At 44.5% G+C, this 26,293-nt stretch overlaps 1 protein-coding gene and 1 long non-coding RNA gene across 2 annotated transcripts in view; one reads left to right on the forward strand and one right to left on the reverse strand.

The window, feature by feature from the left end:
* The window catches only part of Mindy2 (MINDY lysine 48 deubiquitinase 2), a 52,323-nt gene extending 35,679 nt beyond the window's left edge, over positions 1 to 16,644 (reverse strand). Inside the window, exons 1-2 of the mRNA XM_051156752.1 lie at positions 15,728 to 16,644; positions 5,142 to 5,199 (exon numbers count right to left, since the gene is read on the reverse strand). Coding sequence (XP_051012709.1) covers positions 5,142 to 5,199; positions 15,728 to 16,507 — 838 coding nt within the window. The 5' untranslated portion in view covers positions 16,508 to 16,644. The remainder of the gene's footprint in view (positions 1 to 5,141; positions 5,200 to 15,727) is intronic.
* Positions 8,638 to 11,550, forward strand: LOC127198687 (uncharacterized). The gene is made up of 3 exons (XR_007831833.1): positions 8,638 to 8,729; positions 10,250 to 10,305; positions 11,443 to 11,550. It is a non-coding gene; the product is annotated as an uncharacterized LOC127198687 (long non-coding RNA).
* Positions 16,645 to 26,293: the final 9,649 nt, after the last annotated feature.

A 26,293-nucleotide genomic window follows, 5' to 3' on the forward strand; every position in this document is an offset into this window, starting at 1 on the left:
TTTTCTTTTTTTTTAGAGACAGTGTATCTCTGTATAACTGAGACCAGGCTGGTCTTGAACTAACAGAGATCCATCTGCCTCTGCCTCCCAAATGCTGCGATTAAAGGCATGCACCACTACCACCTGGCTTTTAATGGGTTATTTTAAAAGATAAATATGTCAGATTTGTCTTAATAGGAATTATGACTGGTAACTAACAAGATTATAAAAAAAAATTCCTGGGTGGCACATGCCTTTAATCCCAGCACTCAGGAGGCAGAGGCAGGTGGATCTCTTAGTTCAAGGCCAGCCTGGTCTACAAATCAAGTCTAGGACAGCTAGGGGTGTTACACAGAGAAACCCTGTCTCAAAAAACCTAATTTTGAAAAATCTTAAGCAATAGAATGTGTAACTGCCTATTAAAAAAAACTATAGAGATGTATATACGCACATGTATCTATGCACATTTGTTTACCTTTTCTCATATGGAGAGTAAAGTCTAGTACCTCACACTTGCTAGACAATGGCTTACCACTGAGTTAGATTCCAGCCCCTTGAGATTTTAAGTTGGATGAAGGCTGAAACTGACACTTTTGAAAGAGTGTACTGGTACATAGGCTAGCTGGAAAGTAGAAGGATGGTAAGAATTCTCAGCCTCTGAAATATCAGTGCACAGAGAATTTCAAGGAATGTCCTCAATCAGAATGTGCTACTTTAAGCTGTTCCAGGCAACTAAAAATCAAGAAACAAAACCCCAATATTTATATTAGACTTAAGGACAGAATATGGAAAAAAGTCAGTTTATCCCAGATGAGCTTGAAAAAGAAAACACATAGTTGGGTTGGAGAGGTGGCTTAGAGGTTAGGAGCATTTACCTGCTGAGTCACATTGCCAGCCCTAGCTATTTCTTCATGTTTTTCTTCTTTCTTTATTTTTATTTATTTATTTATTCATTTATTTATTTAGTTTTTTTGAGACAGAGTTTCTCTGTGTAGCCTTGGCTGTCCTGGACTTGCTTTGTAGACCAGGCTGGCCTCGAACTCACAGTGATCCACCTGCCTTTGCCTCCCAAGTGTGTGGGGTTTTTGTTTTGTTTTGTTTTTGTTTTTTGCTTTTTGAGACAAGGTTTCTCTATGTAACTGCCAATGCTGTCCTGAAGATTGCTTTGTAGACCAGGCAGGCCTTGGACTCACAGAGATCCACCTGCCTCTGCCTCCTGATTGCTGGGATTAAAGGCATGCGCCACCATGCCCAGCCCCTTTTTTATGTTTTTTCTTTCTTCCTATTAGAATTCTCTGTGATAAGTCCACTTTTTGAGGGTTTTACTAGCTAAGAAACAAGTTAACATACCAAGATGTGCTAATTATTTACTTTTTCTTAGTGAAATGCTATGCTAATATTTACATAGTGGAGATCATTTGTGCAGCCACATTGATGACCATTGATGATGCCGCCAAACACCCCAATGGGGTAGCTGCTCAGTAAATACACTTGCTGATAAAGGAAGAAAAGAAGTAAAAGGGATGTCAAACCCTGTCATGCTGCTACCATGCAGATGCCTGTCCTGCCAGGATGTGCCGCGCCAAGGCTGGGGGTTCAGCGAGCCCAGGAGTTTAGGAGCATGGCCAAAGCACCCAAGAATCTGAGACATGCTGGAGAGAACAGGCCTAAGAACCCATGAGGTGGAAGAAAGAGCTGGTGGGAGACTGGTGCTAGCCCTCACTGCGTGCAACTAGAGTTACATCTGCTGTGGGTTGTCTGGATAGGAACGACTTCCACCTGTATCTTGGAATAACCAGTGGTAAAGCAGCCAAGCACACTAGGCTTATGCCGACGGGTGGATAGGGGTGGGGCTGAGTGGGTCTCCCACCCTCCCACAAAACGCCACATTCTGTAACCTGCTGCACTCTGCATATGAAGAATCTTTTTTTTTTTCCTTGCATAGTATTGTCACAGTCTATGGTTTGTCCTGGTTTTATAGTAATGCTTCTGCCCGTGATCCAGAGTTGGCCCCATACAGCTGTCAAGACTTGCCTTTGTTCTGGTAGACTGCTTTTCAGTCATGCATGAGAGTCTTAAGATGTCACTTCTTCCTTTAAGCTTTTTTCTTTCTTTCTTTCTTTTTTGAGACAGGGTTTTTTTTGAGTAGCCTTTGCGGTTCCAGAGCTTGTTTTGTAGACTAGTCTTGCCTTGAACTCAGAGACTCACTTACCTCGGCCTCTAGCATACTGGGATTAAAGACATGTGTCACTATGCCCATCTTATATCAGATTAAAAAAAAAAAAAAAAAAAAGAGTCATTTAAAAATTGTATTTATAAGCCGGGCGTGGTGGCGCACACCTTTAATCCCAGCACTTGGGAGGCAGAGGTAGGCGGATCGCTGTGAGTTCGAGGCCAGCCTGGTCTACAAAGTGAGTCCAGGATGGCCAAGGCTACACAGAGAAACCCTGTCTCGAAAAACCAAAAAAAAAAAAAAAAAAAAAAAAAAAAAAATGTATTTATATACACATGTATGTTAGTGTGAGCGTTACCCATGGAAACCAGGAGAAGGTGTTGGGTCTCTTGGAGCTAGACTTACAGGAGTTATGAGCTAACTGACGTGAGTTTGGGGAACCACTGAGCCATCTCTCTAGGGCCTGGAATTATGTTTTTTAAAGAGAAACATTCAAATATGATAATATGCTATCTGTGTTATAGCAGGGATAGCACTTCTGCGAAAGTCAGATGCCAGTCCTGTGTTCAGTGTCTTCACTGAAGTCACAGCTCATTCACATCAAAATGTCAGTCTTTGCATCAGCCGACTGGGCCACTCCTGGTCTGAATCCAGTGACTCCTTGCCCCCTTTGTACTCTCCTTGGCATCCACTAATCTGGCCTTTTTCTGTACATATCTAACTATTTATAGAGTAATTTACCTATGAGGTCTCTAGCCAGGAAACATGGATTAATGGACATGAAATCTGTCTGTCCATCCATCCATCCATCCATCCAATGTGGCCAATAATATTTTGTGTATATGTATTTGTGTGAATGTACAGATGCATATGTGCATACATGGGGAGGCCACACTTTGATATGTGGTATCTTCCTCAATCAGTACCTTTTATTTATTTGTTTGTTTGTTTATTTTGTGACACAAGGTCTCTCTGTGTAGTCTTAGCTGTCCTGGAACTTGGTCTGTAGCCCAGGCTGGCCTCAAACTCAGAGCTCTGGCCGCCTTTGTCTCTCAATTGCTGGGATTAAAGGCATGTGCCACCACACCTGACTAGGACTTATTTTTAATCGTGTGTGTGTGTGTGTGTGTGTGTGTGTGTGTGTAGGGGGTATGTGCATGTGAGTACAGGTGCACAGGCCAGAGGCTTTGACCCCTTGAAGCTGGAGTTATGGATGGTCATGAGGCACTTGCCATAGGTGCTGGGTCTGAACTCTAGGGCCTCTGCAGCAGCAGCAGAGTGCCATTGGCCACTACCCCATCTCTCCCGCTCCTCACCCCCTACTTTTTGAGACAAGATCTCTCACTGAATCTGGAGCTCACGAACTTGCCAAAATGGCTGACCAAGAAGCACCAAGGATTTTCTTGCTTCCACCCTCCATACAGCACAGGTATAAACCAGCACACGCAGCTTTTACAGGAACACTGGGGATCCAAAATCAGGGCCTTACGCATGTGCAGTTAGCACTTTGCCAACTAAAACGTCTCCCTCGTCCTTGACTAGCAATATATATATATATATATATATATATATTTCAGTTTTTTGAGACAGGGTTTCCCTGTGTAGCCTTGGCTATCCTGGGCTCACTTTGTAGACCAGGCTGGCCTCGAACTCACAGAGATCCGCCAGCCTCTGCTTCCCAAGTGCTGGGATTAAAGGTGTGTGCCACCACCGCCTGGCAAATTTATGTATGTATGTATGTATGTATGTATGTATGTATGTATGTGTGTATGTATGTATACAGTGCTCTGCCTTCATGTACACCCACAGGCCAGAAGAGAGCATTAGATCACATTACAGATGGTTGTGAGCCACCATGTGGTTGCTGGGAATTGAACTCAGGACCTCTGGAAGAATAGTCAGTGCTCTTAACCGCTGAGCCATCTCTCCAGCCGACTAACAATATTTTTTAAATAAAAAATTAATCTTTAAAAATACTAGAAAGAGAGCTGGGCGTGGTGGCGCACGCCTTTAATCCCAGCACTCGGGAGGCAGAGGCAGGCGGATCGCTGTGAGTTCGAGGCCAGCCTGGTCTACAAAGTGAGTCCAGGACAGCCAAGGCTACACAGAGAAACCCTGTCTCGAAAAAACAAAAAAAAAACAAAAACAAAAAATACTAGAAAGATATATTATTTGGTCATAACATAACTATGTAAATTGTTTGCCAAATTGCAAAAGGCATAGTACAATGTATAATTACTTCTCTCTAGACATGTTCAATATGATATAGTCTACAAGCTGAATTATTACACTTTAAAAAAGGATTTATTCATTTTTATTATATGCGTATTTGTCTGTCTGTCTGTCTGTCTGTCTGTATGTGCACAATGTACAAACCTGGTGCCTGAGATAGCAAGAAGACAAAGCAGGATCCCTAAAACTGGAGTTGCAGACACAGCACGGCTGCTGGGAGCTGAGCAGGGTCCTCTGCAAGAGCAGCCAGGGCTCACAACTGCTGAGCCGTCAGCCCCTACTAGTCTGTTTTGTTTTGGTGTGTATATGGCTTGTATGTTTGTGTTCTCAGCTCTACTGACTAAACCCAGGACCTCACGCATGTCACGCACGTCACGCGTGTCAGCTCCACCACTGAGCGATATCTCCAACCCAACTTCTTCAGCTTTAACCCGAGCTGACACAGCTTTAAGAAGGTGTTTTCCTCATGCAATGCCAAAGTTTCTATATCTCCTTCTGCAGTTTACTGGAATTAATTGATTAGTGTGCTCTTCTCTGGATTTTGCCCAGTCTCCTTATTTATAGTTCAGGGTTCTAATGATGGTCAGAAGAATGTTATTAACAGCCAAGAATAGTCACATAGTGGCAAGTTTTTAATTAGCAGATTCAGAACTATAATTTTAAAATGGATTATATAATAGCACCAGAAAAATAACAGCTTTGAAAACTTCATTTAATTTTCAAAAAGATACAGATTCACCCAGTCTTCCGCACTGACCTAGGTATTCCATCAGCTGCTCCGCAGTTATGATTTCCATCATTGGTGGGAGTTTCACCTGAAAAAAGCCAAAGTATTATTTCTATGAAACTATTTTTTATTATTGAATTGTTTCCTGTAGTCAAAAACAAGCACACACATGTGCATGTGCACACACACACACACACACACACACACAACCACTATATAAACACATTAACATTTATGCTTACATAACAAAGCCGCCCAGGCATGTGACGCATGCCTACATTCCTAGTATTAGTAGAAGGATGGCACTGAACTATAGAGTACGGCTCTTTTCCAAAAAATGCAAATAAGGGTAAACAAAATAATTTAGCAGGTAAAAGTGCTTAATAAGTGAGCGTGATGACCTGAGTTTGATCCCAGGAAGTCAGGATGAGAGGAGAGCATGCATTCCTAATAACTGGATCCCTCTGACTCTCACACACAGTGATACATACACACTTTAAGACATGCATGAACTCTCACTCACAGCCAGGATCACACAGAGAAACCTGTCTCTACACTCCCCCTCCAAAAAAAAAAAAAAAAAAAAAAATATCCCTCAGGGTAGAAATTCCAAATTTACTACCATATCAATGATAGAAAAACATAATTAAAAATTTGTTGGTCATTATTTTCTATTCAACCAAGAAAACTTTAAATGATCAATTTCTCCAATACTTCCCTAACAGTTAAAAGAGCTGTTCTAAGTTTATGCTACCCAAGGTGTTAATGACATATTAAAATGTTTTTAATTAGGTCAGGCATGGTGGCACAAACATTTAATCTCAGCACTCAGGGAGGCAGAGATAGGCGGATCTCTGAGTTTTAGGCCAGCCTGGTTTACAATGTGAGTCCAGGACAGTCAGAGCTACATAGAGAAGCCCTGCCTTGAAAAACAACAAAAAAGTTTTAAATTAATGGTAAAATATGCTTTCCAAATGATCACTGCAAAACATAGAATCTGAGAGCATGTATAACAGCTGACGCTTAGGGTCAAGTGTCTTCTGAATTTATCACTCTGTGAAAACCAAAACACATCAGAGATGTTTGCTCATCATATTATTCTAAATGATTTTTATTCTCTGTAACAATGTATTCTAAAAAATAATTTGAGATGCAAACATTATTCTATTTACTGTTTAGTCCAATGCTCTATTGCAGTATATTCAACAAACCATTCTAAATAAATAAAGTTAAAATAAATAATAAAAACTAAAGTAAAAAATTTAAAAGATTTATTTACTTCACACACATGTGTCTGTATGAGTGTGGCCACATGTGCACATATAAAGACACCAGGAAAGGGTGCTAGAGCCCATGGAGCTGCGTTGTGAGCCCTGGCTTGGGTGTGGGGAGTCAAACAGAGGTCCTCTCTAAGAGTTTTATGTGCTCTGAACTGCTGAGCCAGCTCTATAGCCCACTTCCTACATTTAATTTAAAACTGAAGTTCACTGGAAAATTATAGTTCACTGTCTTTCAAAGAAACGGTTGGTTTTTTTTTTTTTTTTTTACTCATTTGTTTATGTATTCCTTGGCTACATTTCAATATATTCAACATAACTTTTTTTCTTGTACTACAGTGGCATAGTTTAATTTCTCTAACGAAGACTCAGAAAACATAAGGCTTAAAATGATTAATAACTAGTTTAAAATATTTTATTGTTTTATTTTATGTGTATGGGTGTTTTGCTTGCATGTATGTCTGTGCATGTATGCCTGGTGCTCATAGAAGCCAGAGGAGGCCAGAAGAGAGCATCAGACTTACTGGAACTGGAATTTCAGATGGTTGTGAGCTGCCATGTGGGTGCTGGGAATTGAACCAGGTGCTCTGGAAGAAGAGCCAGTGCTCTTAACCCTTGAGCTATTTCTCTAGCCCCACTAACTAGTTCTTTACAATAAAACTTACTAATTTTTGCTTTAGACTATTCTAACTACTCTGATACGGTATTTATCAAGGTATTTCAGTGTAAATTTTGAAGTGCTGATATTTTAGCTATATTTGTATTCTAAAGATGAAACTTTCAATCTCACAGCAATCTGAAAGTGCCTTTCATGGCTATCAGTGTTTTAAACAACAACAACAATAATTTGTTATTAATGTTGTTATTATGATTATTACTGAGACAGGACCTTACTATACAGCCTTACCTGGAGCCCTCTTTGTAGGCCAGACTGGCCTTAAACTCACAGAGATCCACATGCCTTTGCTTCCTGCATGCTGAGATCAAACGTATATGCCACCCTGCCCATCATTTTTATTGCTTTTACACTTTTTCACATTTGTTTATTTGTGCTTGGACTGTATGGGCATGCAGTGCCACGGCACACTGGTGGCAGTCAGAAGACAACTTGCCAGCGTCCGCTCTCTCCTGCCACCGTTTGGACCCTAGGAGTTGGATTCAGGTTGTCAGGCTTGGTGGCGAGCACTTTTATCTAGTGAGCTTTCTTGCCACCTCAAATGATGTTTTCCTTGTAAAAGAATTATGTAGTCTTTTATTTAAGAAAGATTCGCTATGACAAATTCACCAGAAAAGTTCATGAACAAATAATCTATCCTTTCTCAAGGGGCCCAGAGATGTTTCAGCAGGTAGAGGAACTGCCAACTGCACCCAGGGACCTGACAGTCTGCATTCCATCCCCTGAGCCCACAGAATGGAGGGAAAAGCAGTTTGTCCTCTGACCTCCACACATGGACTGTGGGGTACCCTCCAAATACATAAATAAATGTAAAAGAACATAGAAGAAACCTTTCTTTTATTTTCTACAATGCTGTAAAATTAAGAAGCCCAAGAGCCTGAAGCGGCAGCTCGGTGGTAGAGTTGCACTCACCACGCACAAGGTCCTTAGCTCAACCACCAAGACCAGAGGATTAGAACGAGACAGAGACACTGAAGAGTACATGAATTTACCATATACATTCTATAATCCTGGAAGTCTACCTGACTTCAGAACATAGTCTTGAATTTTCCAAGGGGAGCCTGATGCCATGTTCTAAGAATATAAAATGGGAATGACGGCCTCTATATTGATATTAGAAGTGGCTTCAAGAGAGGCCAAAATAAAACAACAAAATCATGGGTCTAAAATACTAGTGACATCTTTTTTGTTTTGTTTTGTTTTTGAGACAGGGTTTCTCTGTGTAGCCTTGGCTGTCCTGCACTCACTTTGTAGAGCAGGCTGGCCTCGGACTCACGGCAATCCCTCTGCCTCTGCCTCCTGAGTGCTGGGATTGAAGGCGTGCACCACCACGCCTGGCTATTAGTGAAATCTTAAACAGGAATGTAAAATGTCTAAGAAGATCACTTGGTGTTTGAGGTCAGACTGTTTTACATAGTGAGCTCCAAATCAGCAAAAGCTATATGGTTAGACCTTGTCTCAAGAAACAACACCAACACACACACACACACACACACACACACACACACACACACGATATTTGAAAAACTATACATAATTGTTAAATTCTTCTTTTTTCCAAGACAGGGTTTCTCTGTGTAGCCCAGGCTATGCAAGACCTCCATCTGTAGACCAGGCTGGCCACCAACTCAGAGATCTGACTGCTTTTGCTTCAGAACCTGGCTGGTAATTATTAAATTCTTAATTACATCAATAAGTGCTGAAGAAACATATAATTAATTAAGTCCTAACAAATTTTCGTGTGTGTGTGTGTGTGTGTGTGTGTGTGTGTGTGTGTCTGTGCCCATGTACATGAACAGAGGGCAGGAGGGCATCAAGTGTCCCCCTTTCTCCGTCACTTTTCTTTTTACTCCTTTGAGGAAGGGTCTCTCCCTGAACCTGGATCTTGTATGTGTTTTAGCTAGGCTGGCATCAGTAAGCCCCAATGGTCTTCCCTCCACAGTGCAGGGATTACAGGTGTTTCCAAGACCACACCTGGCTTGTTAGAGGATGCTAGGATCCTGATGGTTACACATCACTCCTGGGGGTCCTTTTGCCTCAGCTTCTCACCGGCTGGGATGCCCAGTTCCAATAGCTTTTTATTTAATTTTATTTATTTATTTATTTATTTATTTATTTATTTATTTATTTATTTATTTGAGACAGGGTCTCTCTGTGTAGCCTTGGCTGTCCTGGACTCGCTTTGTAGACCAGGCTGGCCTCAAACTCCCAGTGATCCGCCTGCCTCTGCCTCCCAAGTGCTGGGATTAAAGGCGTGCACCACCACGCCGGGCCCAATAGCTTTTTAAAGGTAGAGATATTAGAAGTAATAATGACAGTGGTGGTGCATGCCTGTAATCCCAGCACTCTGGGAGGCAGAGGCAGGTGGATTGCTGTGAGTTCAAGGCCAGCCTGGTCTACAAAGTTAGTCTAGGTCAGCCAGGGCTGTCTTGAAAAACAAAAAAAGAAAAGAGAAGAAGAAAAAAAAAAAAGTCTGTCACAATCAGATGTGCCCAACCTGCCACATTATGACATGACACTGTCATCCACCAAGTTCACATATACACATACAATTTCAGAATGTTTAAGGTAAGTTAATGATTCTACTTTAGGGCACATCCATATTGTGCTGGGGTACAGGCAGCCTGCTGTAAAACACCTGAAAATGGAGTGTATAGGTCAGAGGTAGAATGCTCGCTTAGCATACTAAATTTAGTTCCCCCAAAGAGGCTGCACCTATGTTAAATATTGTACAAAGTCTGATTAACTGAGAGAACGTCAGTGATTATGGAAAGGATGGGATGCTGCAGGTCCAGAGTCTAATTATAATTTACCTTGGACTATCTTTAGTCCTCATAATAACTCACTTTTCTGTCTGACTTAACGTCTTTGGAATTTATTAATGTAGCAGACCACTAGCTTCCACTAACCTAAAACCTAAGAGAGTCAGCAGACAGCATCTGAGACACATGGCAGAGGCTCCTCCAACCTCCTCACCCCCTTGCTTTTCTGTAACTAGCCTATCTGATGTTCCCACTAATGCATTTGAAATACTCTTTGTTCTGTTACTCTGACAATTTCATGAAACTGTTTCTGCAACAGAACGTGGGATTAGGGTAACCTACATCTGTGTTCTCAGGCCAAAGCCACTCATTTTGGGCTCCAAAATGGCTACCCAACACTGGTTTTTGTTTTGTTTGATTTAGTCTTTTCAGGCAGGCTCTCTCAACAAAGCACAAGCTGGCATCAAACTTACCATAAGGTAAGTAATGTTTTTCCATTTATTATGTCATGAGGTCCCTAACGTAATAGAAAACATGGAAAACGAGCAGCGTGTAATGGTCCACACCTGGGATCCCACGCTCACGTGTCGGATAGGGAAGGACCAGGGCCAAACTTAGGTACATAGTGAATTTGAGGTGTGTCACAAAACCAAACCAAAGGGGGGAAAACCCGCCATTAAACCAATTAAAAGTGGAGACTAAGGGACTGGAATGTGAGTTCAGTGGCTCCAGATCACTGGCGGACCCTTCATAGGACTCAAGTTCAGTTTCCAGCACCCACATGGCAGTTTACAACTGTCTATAACTCTAGTCCCAGAGGGTCTGATGCCTTTTGGACTTCAAAGGTGCTAGCACACACACGGTACACTGACAGACATACAGACAAAACAATCATACATATAAAATAAAAAAAATATATTTTAAAGTGGAGAGAGAGTAAGTGGCTGAAGGGTGGCTCAGAGGTTAAAAGCACTTACCTGAGTTCCATTCCTAGCACCGACATCTAGGCTCACAACCATACGTAACTCCAGTCTCAAGGACTCTGATGTCATCTTCTGGCCTCAACCAGCACCATGTATATATTGTGGTGCACATGCATACATACATAAAAAACAGCATCCCTGCTGGCGGTGGTGACATACACCTTCAATCCCCGCACTTGGGAGGTAGAGGCAGGTGGATCTCTGAGTTCAAGGCCAGCCTGGTCTACAGAGCAAGTTCCAGGACACAGCTAGAGCTGTTGTTACACAGAGAAACCCTGTCTCGAAAAACCAAAACCAAACCAACCAAAAAAAAAAAAAAAAAAAAACCCACCACAACAACAAACCAAAATCCCAGCATTCCCACCAAAACCACAAAAGATACCCGGAAGTATATTTTTTTTTTAAAGTGGAGAATAATGGGGGAGCAATATAAAATTGCTGCACACCTGTAATTTCAGCACTCAAGAGGCTGAATCCGGAGAATTGAGAGTCCAAATGCAGTGGCTAAACAGCAACTCCTCATTTCAAAACAAGCAAACAAAACTAGAAACAAAAAGTTGCTATATTCAAAGGCCTATTTGTTGGTACCACATGTATTCAAAAATCAACTGTGCCTTACTTGGACCTCCACAGGCATGATTGGAAAGGAGAAAGGAAGGCTTTTTTCCTGACAGAACCCTACCAGAGCAGAGGAGACGAACACACCCATCGCTGACACCAGGCATCTACCCATGCAGGAGCGCACCGCTCTCATCGCTTTACTCACAAGTCCAGAGACACGCAGCACTTGTAGTTCTCGGGAGAAACTGGCAAAGGAAGCCCTGGAGCGGTTCCTCAAACCTTTTATGTAAATGAGCTCCCACCACTGTGTGAGAGTTTTTAATTTCTTCTTAGAAGATTTATATTTACAACAGAGTAGGCAGAGGCTAAGATAAAACCTTTGGCTCACCATCTGTTTTTCCTTTTTTATAAGCAATAAACACAGTTGGAAAACCTCAAAGGAGTTTTGTGCTTACTTTAGGAAAAGACAGCACGAAAATAAAAATAGTCACTATAGTTCTTCTACAGGTTTGGGGTAGGATGGGGCAGAAATTAACACGAGACATTTGTGAAAAACACATGGGAGAGGAAATGTCATAAAAAAAGAAGGAGGGCCACAGTAAGCACTCACCGCTGGAAAGACGCTCGCAGACACAGAACTTAAAGACGATAAAGCAGGAAATGCCCATTTGAATTTTAAGTTTCTTGCTACTGATTTTTCCCCCTTTGTCACCATGTTACTCAGCCTTTTTCTTGCCCATTTATACTCTTTGTAAACTCAGAAACTAATCCTCAGGTCTAGAGAGATGGCTCAGCGGACCCAGACTCAATACCAAGCACTCATACGGTGTCTCACAACCATCTGTAACGCCAGTTCCAGGACGTCTGGCGCCCCCTTCCTGGCTTCCTGGGCACCAGAAAGGCCTGCAGTGTGCAGATACACATACACTAAAGAGAAGAAGACACCAGCCCTTGGAGTCAGGGGAAGACCAAAGCACAGAACAAATGTGCTTGAAAATGCTGCTCTGCTGGGCGAGGTGGCGCATGACTTTAATTGCAGCACTCAGGAGGCAGAGGCAGGTGGATCGCTGCGAGGCCAGCCTGGTCTACAAAGCAAGTCCAGGACAGCCAAGGCTACACAGAGATACCCTGTCTGAAAAAAAAAAAAAAAAAAAAAAAAAAAGATGCTGTTACGAGCGCTGGAGATCTGGCTCAGTTAACAGGTGCCTGCCTCGCATGCACGAAGCCCTGGTTAACCCCAGAAGCAAATAACCTGGGAGTGGCGGCACAGGCTTGTAATCCCAGTACTTGGGAAGTTGAGGCAGGAGAATGAGAAGTTCATACTCCGACCACACGGTAAGCTTAAGCCCAAAACCAAAACAAAACACCAAATTTTATAACAAATCCATTCTTTTCTATATAATTTATATCATGTGAAATGATGAATATGACCAAAATATATTGTATACATGTATGAAAATGTCATATCAAAACCCAATATTTTGTACAATATATGCTAACTGGGAAAAGAAACTTGGGGCCGGGACGATGACTCAGTGTAAACAGTGCACCCGAGCTTAGGTCTTCAGCACCCATGTACAAACTGGGTTGCAGTGCCACACTTCTGTAACCTCAGCCCCGAGGGGTGGAGAAGTAGAACAGGCAAATCCAAGGCTCACTGGCCAGCCAGTCTAACTGAAAGAACGAGTTCAACTGAGAGACTTTGTCTCCAAAAAACCAAAAACAAGAAACGCTGAGAGTGATAGAGAGAGAGAGAGAGAGAGGGAGGGAGAGAGAGGGAGGAAGGGAGAGAGAGAGGGAGAGAGAGGGAGGGAGAGAGGGGGGGAGAGGGAGGGAGGGAGAGAGAGAGGGAGGGAGAGGGAGGGAGGGAGGGAGAGAGGGAGGGAGAGTGGGGGGGGGGGAGAGAGATCTCAGACATTATAACCTGGCAAATATTTGTGTATAGTGGACGCTCTTTTGTTCTCCCCATTAACCTCAATCATCACCCATCTATCAAAGAGTCTGGAAATCTCTACTGATGCCCAAAAAGCAAATAACATTTCTGTATTATTAGGAAAACAGTTTTGGCCTCCAGAGCCCTGGGTCACCTTGAGAACACTACTTGGCTTATCCCACTCATCATCCTATCAATCAGTAATGATGACTCGTTTTTCTGTTGCTGTTGGTACAAATAGTCTACAGGTGGAAAAAGGTCTGAGACCCACAGACTTTCAAAACAGTCTTTAAACTCATTGGCATGCAAATTCATTCGCAGACTAACCAAGCCCATCACATTTACTTCGTGCTATGACCCTTTCTCCTCCTCTATGGTATTTCAATCAAACTTGGAGGTGATCAAACAGCAAATGATCTTTGATCTTTCTTCAAATGGACCCTTTTCCTCAGAGGCCTTATCTCATTCAGTCTTCAGACACCTGACTCAGCGCGTCTCATTTCTGAAGCCTTCCCCTGAGATCCCACTCCCAACTGCCGAGCCCCCACCCCCCCCCCACCCTATACACTTTCCTTTTCTGCCTCCTCAGCACATTAGGGCTGCTCATGTTGCTCCTCCGGTACTCTTTATTTTTGCCTCTCTTCTACCATACACTGAGCTGCTAGAGGGCTGCTGGCCTTTGTACTGTACTGCTTTGCATTTTTAGTGTCTTCCATGGAGCCAGAACCCAAAAATGTGGCCATACGTTTGAATCTGCCTTTCAGAGTCAATTCAAGGCTCATCTATCTTCAGAGTAACCGGCAGTGGCAACTGCTCCTCCCTCCCGCCGTGGAGTGTGGGTGGCACTGGTCCACACGGGCTGCGGGCTTGGACTAAACACAAAGGAGAAATCAAACTGAGCCGTCATCTCTCTGCTTCCTGACCGTGAACGCACTGTGACCAGTAGCTTCCAGCTGCCCTGTCGTCCCTGACTCGATGGCCTGTCCCCTCACAGCTGTGAGCGGAAAGAACCCGGACTTTACGCTGCCTTTGCCGGGCAGTTAGATGTAGCAATGAGAAAAGTGTGCCAGAAAACTGGTGCTCGGGAACGGTGCCTTTGCTACGACAAACCTGACCATGCAGCTCTTGGGCCCCTGTGGACTGGTTTGTGGAAAGAATGCGGAAAAGTTTGCAACTCTGGGATCCAGAAGCTGTAGGGCGCTGTATGCAGAGGTTAATCAAAGTAATCTTCAAATTCGTTAGCATGCATGCTCAGTCACAGACTAATCCAGAGGGCTGGAGGCCATCAAGAGCCACTGATGCCCAACTCAGAGCTGCAAGGTTTGGTGTTTCGGATCCCTCTCTCAGCATCCATCTCAGGTCTTCATACACTGGTTAGCCCAAGTCAAGCTGTTCCTCCTCCAGGGAACATTTTTACTATAGATGGCATTACCAATCTGAGAGCAGGTGGCGAGAGGCATCCTCTCAGCACCCAGAAACTGCAAGCTTAAACATGACAATTTATTCTGGGTCCTCAATAACACCTGCCCTTCCCTTTCTGGGGTCCAGTACTTACATTTATTATCCCTTATTTAAGCTGTTAATAGTTTTAGCTTCCTGAATACACATTCCAATGTACAGTAACTAGTAAAAGAGGCAAACCTTTAGAGTCAAAGAAACAAGAAAAGTAAAACAAAACAAAACAATCATACACAAGATGAAAATATGGTCTTTGAAAACAAATAATTTAAGATAAGTGGGCTCAAACCAATGCGTTTCCTTAAATGGAATTTCTCTAAAGGGGCTATGTCTTCCCTATCACCGTTCCCTCATGTATCCGCACACAAGTGGGGCAGGCGGCACGCTCTAGAAAACAGTGCAGATATAATCATTAAAATTTACTCCATGATATCAGATTGGTAGGAACTCTGAGATCACTTTTTCCAATTTCCACTGTTTTGCATATGTGATAAGGTCAGCAAGAAGGAGCAATATAGGCAAATATTGCTAAAAATAATCAGAAGGTGTAGGCGTAGGCTGCCCTAGATCCAATTTGTTTATAAGTACACCATCTCAGTTATAACCTTTAGCTGAATGATGAACTTTTAGCACAAAGGGGGACCTAAGGTTAGGGGCAATTCTTCCTGACACATACATACGCAAGTAATCTTTCAGTAAAGAAGTCTTGGGGTTAATTTCCTGTAGGGAGGGGTTGATGTAGGTAGTGGTGCATGCCTGTAAACCTAGCACTCTGGAGGGTGAAGCATGAAGGCCACGAGTTCGAGGCCAGCCTCAGCCACACAGAGAAACCTTGTCTCAGAAAAAGGAGGAGTCTGATGAAATGAAGAAACAAGGAAGCCATCAGCTGACAAACAGCAGTTCCCTCACCCCATTTTGTCCCTCCCCACAAGCTGTAGGAAGTAGAAGCAAGCTGCAGATCTGTACCTTCCAGGCCAGAAGCAAAACATTGAGGATGGCCAGCAAAGGGCAGGGCCCGTTCTCATTCTGGGTGATGATAGGCGTGTTCTCCTCTTTCCACTGGATCCATTTGATGTGATACACTGACTGTCCCGGGAAGCGTTCTTTGGAGGCCGCCAGCACCTGAGCCGGGTCCTCGTCTCCCTCCTCCTCTTTGCACAGAGGGGCAGCCCTCGGCGGCCCGGCCGCGCCCTCCTCCACGTCCTCGGGGACCCTGGCCTCCGCTCCCTCCTCACTATTGAACTCGGAGCTACTGGGGAAAGAATGCAGGTTGGAGAAAGACTCTAGGGAGTCCAAGCTGGGCGAGTCCCCAGCGGGGCTCGGCTCGCTGCAGCTGCTGCTCGGGGCGCCGGCGCTGCTGGGCTCCTCGGCCGCCTGCTCCACCCTGCAGGTGCCCGGCGCGTCTCCCACCGGCCCCGACACTCCGCCCGCCGCGGCCTCCGCCGGCTCCGGGGAGGCGGTCACCTTGTGCTGCCCTCTCGGAGGCGCCTCCTCCGAGGCGGCGGGGCTCGGCGACGCGCTGTCCTTCAAGTCCAAGCCCGCGTCGCAGCCGTGCGGTGCGGGGGACGCCGGGTCCCCGAGGCTGCTCCGCGCGGCCGCCGCCCCCTGCCCGCCGCTCTCCGCCGCGCATCCCGCGGGACCAGCCTCAGCCTCGCGCCCGCCGTGCCGTCGCCCTTCCGCCGGCGGCTCTCGCCCCGCCGCACCCCCGAGCTCCAGAGGCTGCGGGCTGTCAGGGCCGCTCTCCATCCCCCGGCCGCCCGCCCCTGGGTCCTATAGACGCCGCGGCCCGCTCTCCTCAGCCAGCGCCTCCGACGCCATGACAGCCGCTCGGTGGCAGCTCCAGCGCCCTAGCGCGGCCTCCGCCAGGCACGTCACCGGGGAGGGCGGCGGGAGCGCGCGCGCGCTCGCCCTCTCGAGCTCGCGCCTCCGCTTCACTGCGCTCGGGGGTGGGGGGGCGCCGGGACCAACGCGGAGAGCGCGTCTCCCCCGAAGCCACGCCCCTCTCGCGCCCTTTAGCCTGGGTAGGGCCGAGGGCGTGGTCAGGGCGTGGTCAGGGGCGGGGCTCCGGCAGCCGCAGAGCCAGTAAGAAAATAGCCTTCGCGTGCGGCCGGAAGTTGAACTCCCGGGCACTCCCGCTGCGCCGCGGTTACTTTAAAGGCAGTCGCCTAGGCATGAAGCGAGTGCTGTCCAGCTTTTGGGCTTGCGCCTGGTGGACCCCGAAAGTGGCAGTAGCAATGGAAGAGAGCCATTCCCTGAAGGGCTCCGAGAGCTGTTTCTTTAGAGCTTTCAGTGTTGAAAATTGGAAACATTTCTTAGGAAATGCAGATCTTAAAGGCGGAGGTCTGTGGGAGGCTTTTGGAAGACCGCGCTGCATGGGGGCAACTCGCCCTTGGTTTTGGCTGAGAAGCGCTGTGCTCCCCACCAAGCTACTGGTTTGCGCTGCCGGAGGCTTCAGTGCGGTTGCGGATATTGGCCTATGCCCCAGGAGAGAGGGTAAATTTGGGCCAATAATAATAAATTAGTTTGCGTTTGAAGTAAGCCAAGTTCTCTGCGGTTCTGTTCACTTGGCTCCGCTTTACACAGAGTGAGAAGCGCCTGCTCCCGAAAAAAGTGACTTTTAAAGGCTTTGACATCTGTAAAGGGGATGGACAGAGTTGCCTGCAATTTTTTTTTTTTTTGGGGGGGGCACGAGTGGATACAGATCTTCTGACCTGTCTTGGAAAGTTTTTCTTTCCGGACCCTCCTCTCTTCAAAGTTGTCCAGGCTCTGCGGATATAAACGTTGAACAAGACAGGTCTTCCTTCATACAAATACCTGTTACATCACAGAATGTTATACTTGGGTCTCTGCTGGTTAGAAAGGTATGCATTGTTTTGCTGGTCCACATATTAGCGCCAAGTATGCTGCTGAATACTGTGTTTCATGCTAAAGATGTCAATATTATCTTCTTAGAAATTATTATATTTTCTCTCTGGGTCCTGTCTTCTCTCTCTCCTCTTCTCACCTCCAACTCTATCCTCCCCCCCTTTCTCTTTTCCCCTTCTTTCTTTTCTAAAATCCTAACCGTTAGACTTTGCCAATAAGGACTCAGGAGTCAGATGTTGAGGCCTGCTCCTTTTGGGTAGCAAAACCATAGATAGTTTAATTTCAGGCCCACCAGCCCCATCATCTCAGCTCATTGCCGATGCGAAAGAATCTGGTGGCGCACACCTTTAATCCCAGCGCTCAGGAGGCAGAGGTAAGTGGATCACTGTGAGTTCGAGGCCAGCTTAGTCTACAAAGTTAGTCCAGGACAGCCAAGGCTACACAGAGAAACCCTGTCTCAAAAAAAAAAAAAAAAAAAAAAAATCTCTATCCAATGTCACATTGACCATTAACTATGTTTTTTTTAAAAGATCTATTTATTTATTACTATGTCTACAGTGTTCTGCCTTCATGTACACCTGCAGGCCAGAAGAGGGCCTCAGATTGTATTATAGATGGTTGTGAGCCACCATATGGCTGCTGGGAATTGAACTCAGGACCTCTGGAAGAACAGTCAGTGCTCTTAACCTCTGAGCCATCTCTCCAGGCCTGTAAGCTATGTTTATGCTCAACATACCCTATGGCCTTATTAGTCAGCAGAAATTCCCCAACTGTAAGGCCAGATAACACCAACTGCCAGGCACACTTTCAATGTTAGCTAGAACTTCATGTTAGCAAAATAACTTGAGTCAGAGCTGACCACCCTGTTCCACCATCTGCCCCCTATATGAACTAATTGCAGTTTTTACCTTTAAATATACAATACAACTTCTCCTCAAGGACAAGGTTCAGATCTCTAACTGGCTGCCTCCCTGAGCTCAGAAAATAAAGCTTTAATTTTAAGCTTCTGCATCTGAAGTGAGTTTTCTTGGCTTTGACCCCAAACCCAGCATCAGATGCTGGTACGAGAGCCTACTAGCTCAGTAGGGCAGAGGAAGTTCTCAGCTGACCTTCCAACTAAGCCATCCCAGAAGGAAAAAAGCCCTTCTCCTTCTCCAAAATGTCTTAAATACCCCTCAAACTAATGTCCCTCCTTTCTATTTCTGGTGTGTCTCTCTATCTTCCTGGACTTTCTCTTACTCTCTATAGTTTTTCCTGTGTTCACTCTCTGTCAACTGGGTCCACCTCCTGACCTATAGCTGACTTTATTTAATCCTGTTTACAGAAAGCTTTTGGATTAAGGGTGTGTGCTGGGGGTGGGGTGGAGTGGAGGCTGAAGAGGTGGCTCAGTGGTTAAGAACACTGACTGCTTGTCCAGAGGACCTGGGTTCAATTCCCAGCACCTACATGGTGGTTCACAACTATCTGTAACTCCAAGATCTGACACTGTCACACAGACATACATGCAGGAAAAACACAAATCCACATGAAATAGAAACAGGCTTTTTTTCTAGTTAAAAATCTCTGGGTTCACAGTGTGATCAAATATCTTACAACAACTTTTTGTTTGTTTTAATATGTAGCCCTGGCTGGCCTGGAACTCTCTATATAGATAAGACTGTCCTGGAACTCATAGAGATCTACCTGCCTCTGCCTCTCGAGTGCTCATTTTATTCTATATTTGTAATATATGCAAAGGGAGTACATTTTTCTGAAAATGCAAAAAATGTTGTGACACCCCTTCCCCTTTTCAGCTTGAGACAGTCTTACCCTGTGTTTTAGACTGATTGACCTTGAATTTACAATAAACCTCTTGTATTTTCTCCCCCATTCCAATTTTGAGATTATAGAGGTGTTTTTAAGATTGGCAACTTTTTCTTTCTTTTCTTTTTTAATTGAGGTTGGGTCTCGCTATGTAGCATGTATAGCCTGAGAGTTGTTATGTAGACCAGGCTGGCCTCAAACTTACAGAAATTTGCCTGCCTCTCTTTCCCGAGTGCTAGAATTAGAGGCATGTGCCACCATGCCAAGCAAGATTGGCAATTCTTTTTTTAAATTTATTTTTATTTTATGTGCATTTGTATTTTGTCTGCATGTATGTCTATGTGAGGGTGTCAGACCCCCTAGAACTGGAGTTACAGACAGCCATGTGGGTGCTGGGAATTGAACCCAGGTCCTCTGGAAGAACAACCCGTACTCTTAACTGTTGAGCCATCTCTCCAGCCCTGATTGGCAACTCTTGAAAAATGGGGCCTGGAGAGATGTCTCAGAGGTTAAGAGCACTGACTGCTCTTCCAGAGGTCCTGAGTTCAATTCCCACAACCACACGGTAGCTCACAGACATCTATAATGTAATCTGATGCCCTCTTCTGGCCTTCAGATGTACATGAAGGCAGAGCACTGCATACTTAATAATAAATAAGTAATCTTAGAAAAAAGAAAAATGAAAACAAAAAATGGAAAAATTAGAAAAGATAATGAAAAGTTTATTCAGAATGTTGAATTTTAGAGTTTTATGTAAATCTGCCTTCATATAGATCCATAAGCAATAAATCCTCCCATTAAATTTGAGTTTTTCTAAAAAAAATGCAGACATTAAAAAATTAAGAATATACTGCTGTTTCTTGATTCGACTTGATGTGCTGGGGTGGGTTGGTATCGGGGAGTTCCTTTTCTGTGCTGGAGTGGGTTGGTGTGGGAGGTCCCTTTTCTGTGCTGGGGTGGGTTGGTGTGGGGGGTCCCTTTTCTGTGCTGGGGTGGGTTGGTATGGGGGGGTCCCTTTTCTGTGCTGGGGTGGGTTGGTGTGGGGGGTCCCTTTTCTGTGCTGGGGTGGGTTGGTGTGGGGGGTCCCTTTTCTGTGCTGGGGTGGGTTGGTGGCGGGGGTCCCTTTTCTGTGCTGGGGTGGGTTGGTGTGGGGAGTCCCTTTTCTGAGGACAAGGGTAGAGGAGATGAGGAAGAGGGAGGGAGGGAGGGAGGGCACTATGATCAGGATGCAAAGTGAATATATAAATTAAAATAATTAAAAAAGAGAGAGAATATGCTCCTGCATTGGGCGATGGGGGCATACACCTTTAATCCCAGCTCTTGGGAGGCAGAAGCAGGCAGATGTCTGAGTTTGAGGTCAGCTTAGTCTATAGACTACAGAGTTCTAGGAAGCCAGGGCTATACAGAGAAACCCTGTCTCAAACAAACAAACAAACGAAAAATAAAGAGACTATGCTGCTGGATTTGATCACTTTACAGTATTGAAAGACATGAAATACAACTGAAAATATCACTGATAATCAGAGAATTCAGATTACGTATTTTGTCTTAAATCTAAGAGGAGGCCTGCAAAGGTGTGTTCTTTGCCTAAATTGGGAGGATGAGTGAGTTATTTGTAGGCCAGCATAGCACACAGTAGAGCCAAAAATAGTGGAACATACTTCTCTGTTGAGAGAATATCTTATATATTGTATGGATGCAACACCTGTCAATAAAAAATCTGATGGCCTGTAAGCAGGAAATAGGAGGTGGGAAATCCGGCAGGCAGAAGGGATTCGCTCCATGAAATGGTACCTGAGCAGAGGTAACCAGCCACATGGCAAAATAGGGTAGTATACTTGGGTTATTTTAAGTTATGAGCTAGTCAGAGAAGAGCCTAGCTGTATGGCCTGGGTACTTGTAAATATTTTTTGAGTCTCATGAGTTAAATATTCCAGGGGCTTAGGGCCAGGAGGGAAAAAAACAGCAACACTTCTCAAGTAATGGCTTTCCACCAGTTTTTAAAAATCCTGTGTGGATAAACCTAGACTTTGGTAGTGTTTTGTTTTTGCTTTGGTAGTTTCTATTGGTATAAGTTTCAAATGCTCACAGGAGGAATATAACAAGTAACAGAAAGAAGAACCAGTTTTCTTCCCTGTGTTGCCAACAATTGCTTAAGCTAAATTAACAGCAGTGAGAATGAATATAATAATTGATTTCATGAAGATGTACATAACTGACGCCGGAGTAGTGGCTGGATGGACACGGTGCTTTCTGCTTGTACCGAGGACCCAAATCCACTGTAGTCATTATATGGAAAAAGGTGGAGAGTTTTTTTTTTGTTTTGTTTTTGGTTTTTCGAGACAGTGTTTCTCTGTGTAGCCTTGGCCATCCTGGACTCACTTTGTAGACCAGGCTGGCCTCGAACTCACAGCGATCCGCCTGCCTCTGCCTCCCGAGTGCTGGGATTAAAGGCGTGCGCCACCACGCCCGGCTAAAAGGTAGAGTTTTATTTGCCTTTATACTATATTGTTTGGCTGGGTATAAAAGTTAAGGTTAGGCCTATTTTTTTTTTCTTCTTCTTCTTCATTTTGAACTTGGTGACTGTTTTCTGGTTTCCAGGTAAGCAATCTGCTACCATCATGACTCCAGAGACTTTTGTATATAACCTGTTCTCTTTAAAGTTTATGTTCATCTTCTTCCTTTTCTGTTTTGTCACCCCCTTCTTTCCAGAAAAGGGGTGTCTGTGTAGTCTGGGGTAGCCTTGAACTCATGACTCTCCTGTCGCAGCCTCCCATCAAGGTACTTCCTGATGTTCTCACATTGCACTAGTTAATATTTCTTTGTGTGTATCTTCCTTTATTCATTGTGCTGGGTATAAGCCACAGTCTATATAGATATTTATGTTTTTCAGTTATGGGAAATTGATTATTTCTTTACTAATTATGACCTTTGCTCCATATATATATATATATTGTTTGTTTGTTTGTTTCTCTTTTTGTTTCTTGAGAAAGGGTTTCTCTGTGTAGCCTTGGCTGTTCTAGACTTACTTTGTAGACCAGGCTGGCCTTGAACTCACAGTGATCCACCTGCCTCTGCCTCCTGAGTGCTGGGATTAAAGGCATGTGACGCCACGCCTGGCTTGCTCTTTATATCTTTAATTTTCAAATATTCCTTCAATTTCTTTTCATTGTTGATGGTGTACTAATTTTTATTTTAAGACATTGATTATAATTTTTTTTGGCTTATTGAGACAGGGTTTCTCTGTGTATATTCCCTGTCTGTCCTGGAACTCGCTTTGTAGACCAGGCTGGCCTCAAACTCACAGAGATCCTCCTGTTTCTGCCTCCCAAGTGCTGGGATTAGAGGCATGCCTCCATACCTGGCTTGATTATAATTTTAATATTATCTTTTTGATATTATATTTTTATTTTTTAAAGTTCATTTATTTTTTGCCAGGTAGTGGTAGCTCATGTCTTTAATCTCAGCACTTCGGAGGTAGAGGCAGGTGGATCTCTGAGTTCAAGGCCAGCCTGGTCTAAATAATAAGCTCCAGGACAACCTAGGCTACACAGAGAAATCCTGTCTTTAAAAAAAAAAGAAAGAAAAAAAAAGAAGGAACGAAAAAGAGAGTTTCATTTATTTTATGTGTATACTGTTTGTTTACATGTATGGTATGTGTTCTGAGTATGTGCTTGGTGCCTGCAAGGATCTGAAAAAGGTATTGGATCCTAAGAACTGGAGTTAGAGACAGTTGTGAGCCATCATGTGTGTGCTGGACACGGAGTCCTCTGCGTGAGTAACAAGTGCTCTTAACAGCTGAGCCATCTCTCCAGCACCACCTTTGTGTTTTTCAAAGAGTATCTGAAACATCTGCACCAGTGATATGTACTTAGCATGTAGTTATTGGTGGTGTGAGGGGTGACATATAGGGGAGACAGGTATAGGACAAGTCTTACACTGGGAAATAAGATCTTGATAAGGGCTGGAGAAATGGGTCAGTAGATAGGGTGAGGGTACTTGCAGGCACTCAAGGAGGTAGGGCCAGGCAGATCTCTGTGAGTTCGAATCCAGCCTGGCCTACATAGTGAGTTCTAGGTCAGCCAAGACTACACACTGAGACCCTGTCTCAAACAAACAAGCAAATCCCACAAACAAAAGAAAACAACAGCAACAACAACAAAAACCAAATAAGTTGGGAAGTGATCGAAGAAGGAATGATTGACCTCTGGCCTCTACACAACCTTCACAGGTGAGAACACCAGGACACACATGCATAAACATGTATTATACCTACATGCCAAAATATATTCACATGAAATTATGGTTGAGATTATGTCACAATTTTAGATAACTAGTAATAAACAATAAAAATTATAAAAATTCAGAGGAAAGAAAGAAACCTGTGTGAGGTAATAATTAAAACTATAGGTTAAGTATTGCCTTAGACTGAAGAAATACAAAATCTATATCTCTTGACTATCAATAATCTAACAATAAATTTAATAATAATTAATATTGTTATTCTGCTAGTGTTTGGGGCTGTCTTTCTGTTTAGCCCTAACTAGCCTGTAGTTCAGGCTAGCCTGTAGCTCAGGCTAGCCTCAAGCTTGCTACCGCCCTCCTGTCCCTACCTTGCAAGTGTTGCAATAACAGGTGTGAACCACCATATCTGGCTAAAATTATAATTTTATTTATTTTGTGTTGCCAGGAATTGAACCTGGGGCCTCCTGCTTACTAAGCATGGACTATACAACTAAGCTATATCTTGGCCTTTGATTATTTTGTTCTGTTTTGTTTTAGGGTAGCCTAGGCTAGCCTCATACTCTTGGCCTTCTAATCTCAGTCTCCCACCCAGGTACTGTGATTACAGCCATGGGCCATCACTCTTGGCTCTAGTCTAGTCGAACCATGTTTTGGTTTTTTTTGTTGTTGTTATGTTTTGTTTGTTTGTTTGGTTTAGCTACACCACAGATTTTCTAGATATCAGAAAACTCAGCATCGTCTCTGTACCCTTTATTTTGTCCCTTCTCCCTGTGCCCATCTCTGGTCCTTATCCCTTTACAAGTAGTGTAATAGCCAGGCGTGGTGGCGCACGCCTGTAATCCCAGCGCTTGGGAGGCAGAGGCAGGCGGATCTCTGTGAGTTCGAGGCCAGCCTGGTCTACAAAGTGAGTTCAGGACAGCCAGGGCTGCCTCACAGAGAAACCCTGTCTCAAAAAACCAAAAAACTAAAAAACAAACAAAGCCACAAACAAGTAGTGTATCTTCAGCCTATGGCCTTTCCTCCACACACGCCTGAACAAAAACTGTAATTCGAAAGTTTTGCTCTTATGAGGTTGATGGTCTATTAATAAATAAGTTGGTGGTTCGTGTATTATTTGGGGTTCTCTAGGGGAACAGAACTAATAGAATGTGGGGATATTTTAAAAGGGATTAACTAGAATAGCACGTGACCGAGAGGGCTGAGGTGGTCCAACATGTCTGCAGGCCAGAGAGACAGAGAACGTGGCAGGTGTTCAGTCAGTCTGCCAATGAGGGCCTCCTGCAGAGACCCGGGTCTGCAGTCCACACTGGAGCCTGAGGAACCTGGTGACAGCAAGGCATGAGCAACAGAGAAAGCCAGAATCTTCTGCGAGAAGTGCAGGCAGGCAGCGCAGCCTCTTCCTTAGACCTCCTCATATCTAGGTCACCCACCGGATAGGTGCTGCCCACTCTGTGGAGGCGGGTCCTCGCAGTTAGCCCTTTCAGGAAATGGTTTCACACACTTCCATGCTGTTCAGTGTATTCCAGACCCGATCGAGCCAACAGCCGAGCGTAACCATCGCACAAACCACAGTTGGCCGCATCAAAAGGAGCCCTGAACAGGGCACGGGCCGTGCTCGGGGCGTATGTACCTTAGCTCTACCTTATTTAGTTTTCAGTGCAACATATGTGAGTTAAAACTCAGGCTTTTCCTGGAACTCAGCGGCCCTGGCTTTGGCCCTCGGCTGCTTGCAGACACCCCAGCTTCCTGCAAAGCACATCCCCAGCTCCATTATTTACTTGCGGCCCCCATGAGGAGCCCTGCACCTGTTCAGAAACAAATCCAAGGCTGTGGTAATGGACCAGGTGCTGCCTCTGCTCCACGCTGCTTCAGCAGATGCTCCTCTGTCCTGGTGACGGGAGAGGAGGCAGAGAAACGACCTTCTTTTTCCTTTTAGTGTAGCCCTCATATGCTATAGTATTAGTGAGTTGGTTCTCTCAATTACACTCATATAATTTTTAAAAAAATGGGACCTAGATGTGAACCTGGCTATTACAGATTGTATCAGGAATGAATCCAAGGAGTATATTCCATCACTTTAAAAACTTACTACCCTAGTCTTAGGCCAGTTCATTATTAGATCCAGTTTAATTGTGCCTGCTTCCTTCTTTTCACAGACCTTCTCTCTCAATGGGGGGAGGGTAGGGGTGGGAAGTCCTGCTAAGCATCAGAAGTGTGTAGCCCATTGGTAAAGTGTGTACTTAGCATGCATGAGGCTCAGGGTTCGATTCCAGGATGGAAACAAATAAACAAGAGCCTGTCTTGCTAACTTCCTGTTTTACCAGGTTACTGTCAGCTCTGGTGCAGTGATCCCCAAAGTATGGGTTTTGGGATTCGCAGAGCCAACGTCACCTTAGGATGATCTTAGGGATGAGAGTGAAAGTGCTGATGAGTGGTAGAGTGCTTGCCCTGAGTAGCCATTGGGCCTGAGGGTGCGGTTCAGTCGATAGAGTGCGTTCCTAGCACACATGAGGGCCTGAGCAGCATCCTCAGCAACGTATAGAACTGGGTTGTAGTCTCAGTACTTGGGTGGAAGCAGGATTGGGAGTTGAAGGTTAGTTTAATAGTAAGTTGTCGGTT

The sequence above is a fragment of the Acomys russatus genome, chromosome 14 (genome assembly GCF_903995435.1).
Source record: "Acomys russatus chromosome 14, mAcoRus1.1, whole genome shotgun sequence".
In the NCBI taxonomy this organism is placed as follows: domain Eukaryota; kingdom Metazoa; phylum Chordata; class Mammalia; order Rodentia; family Muridae; genus Acomys; species Acomys russatus.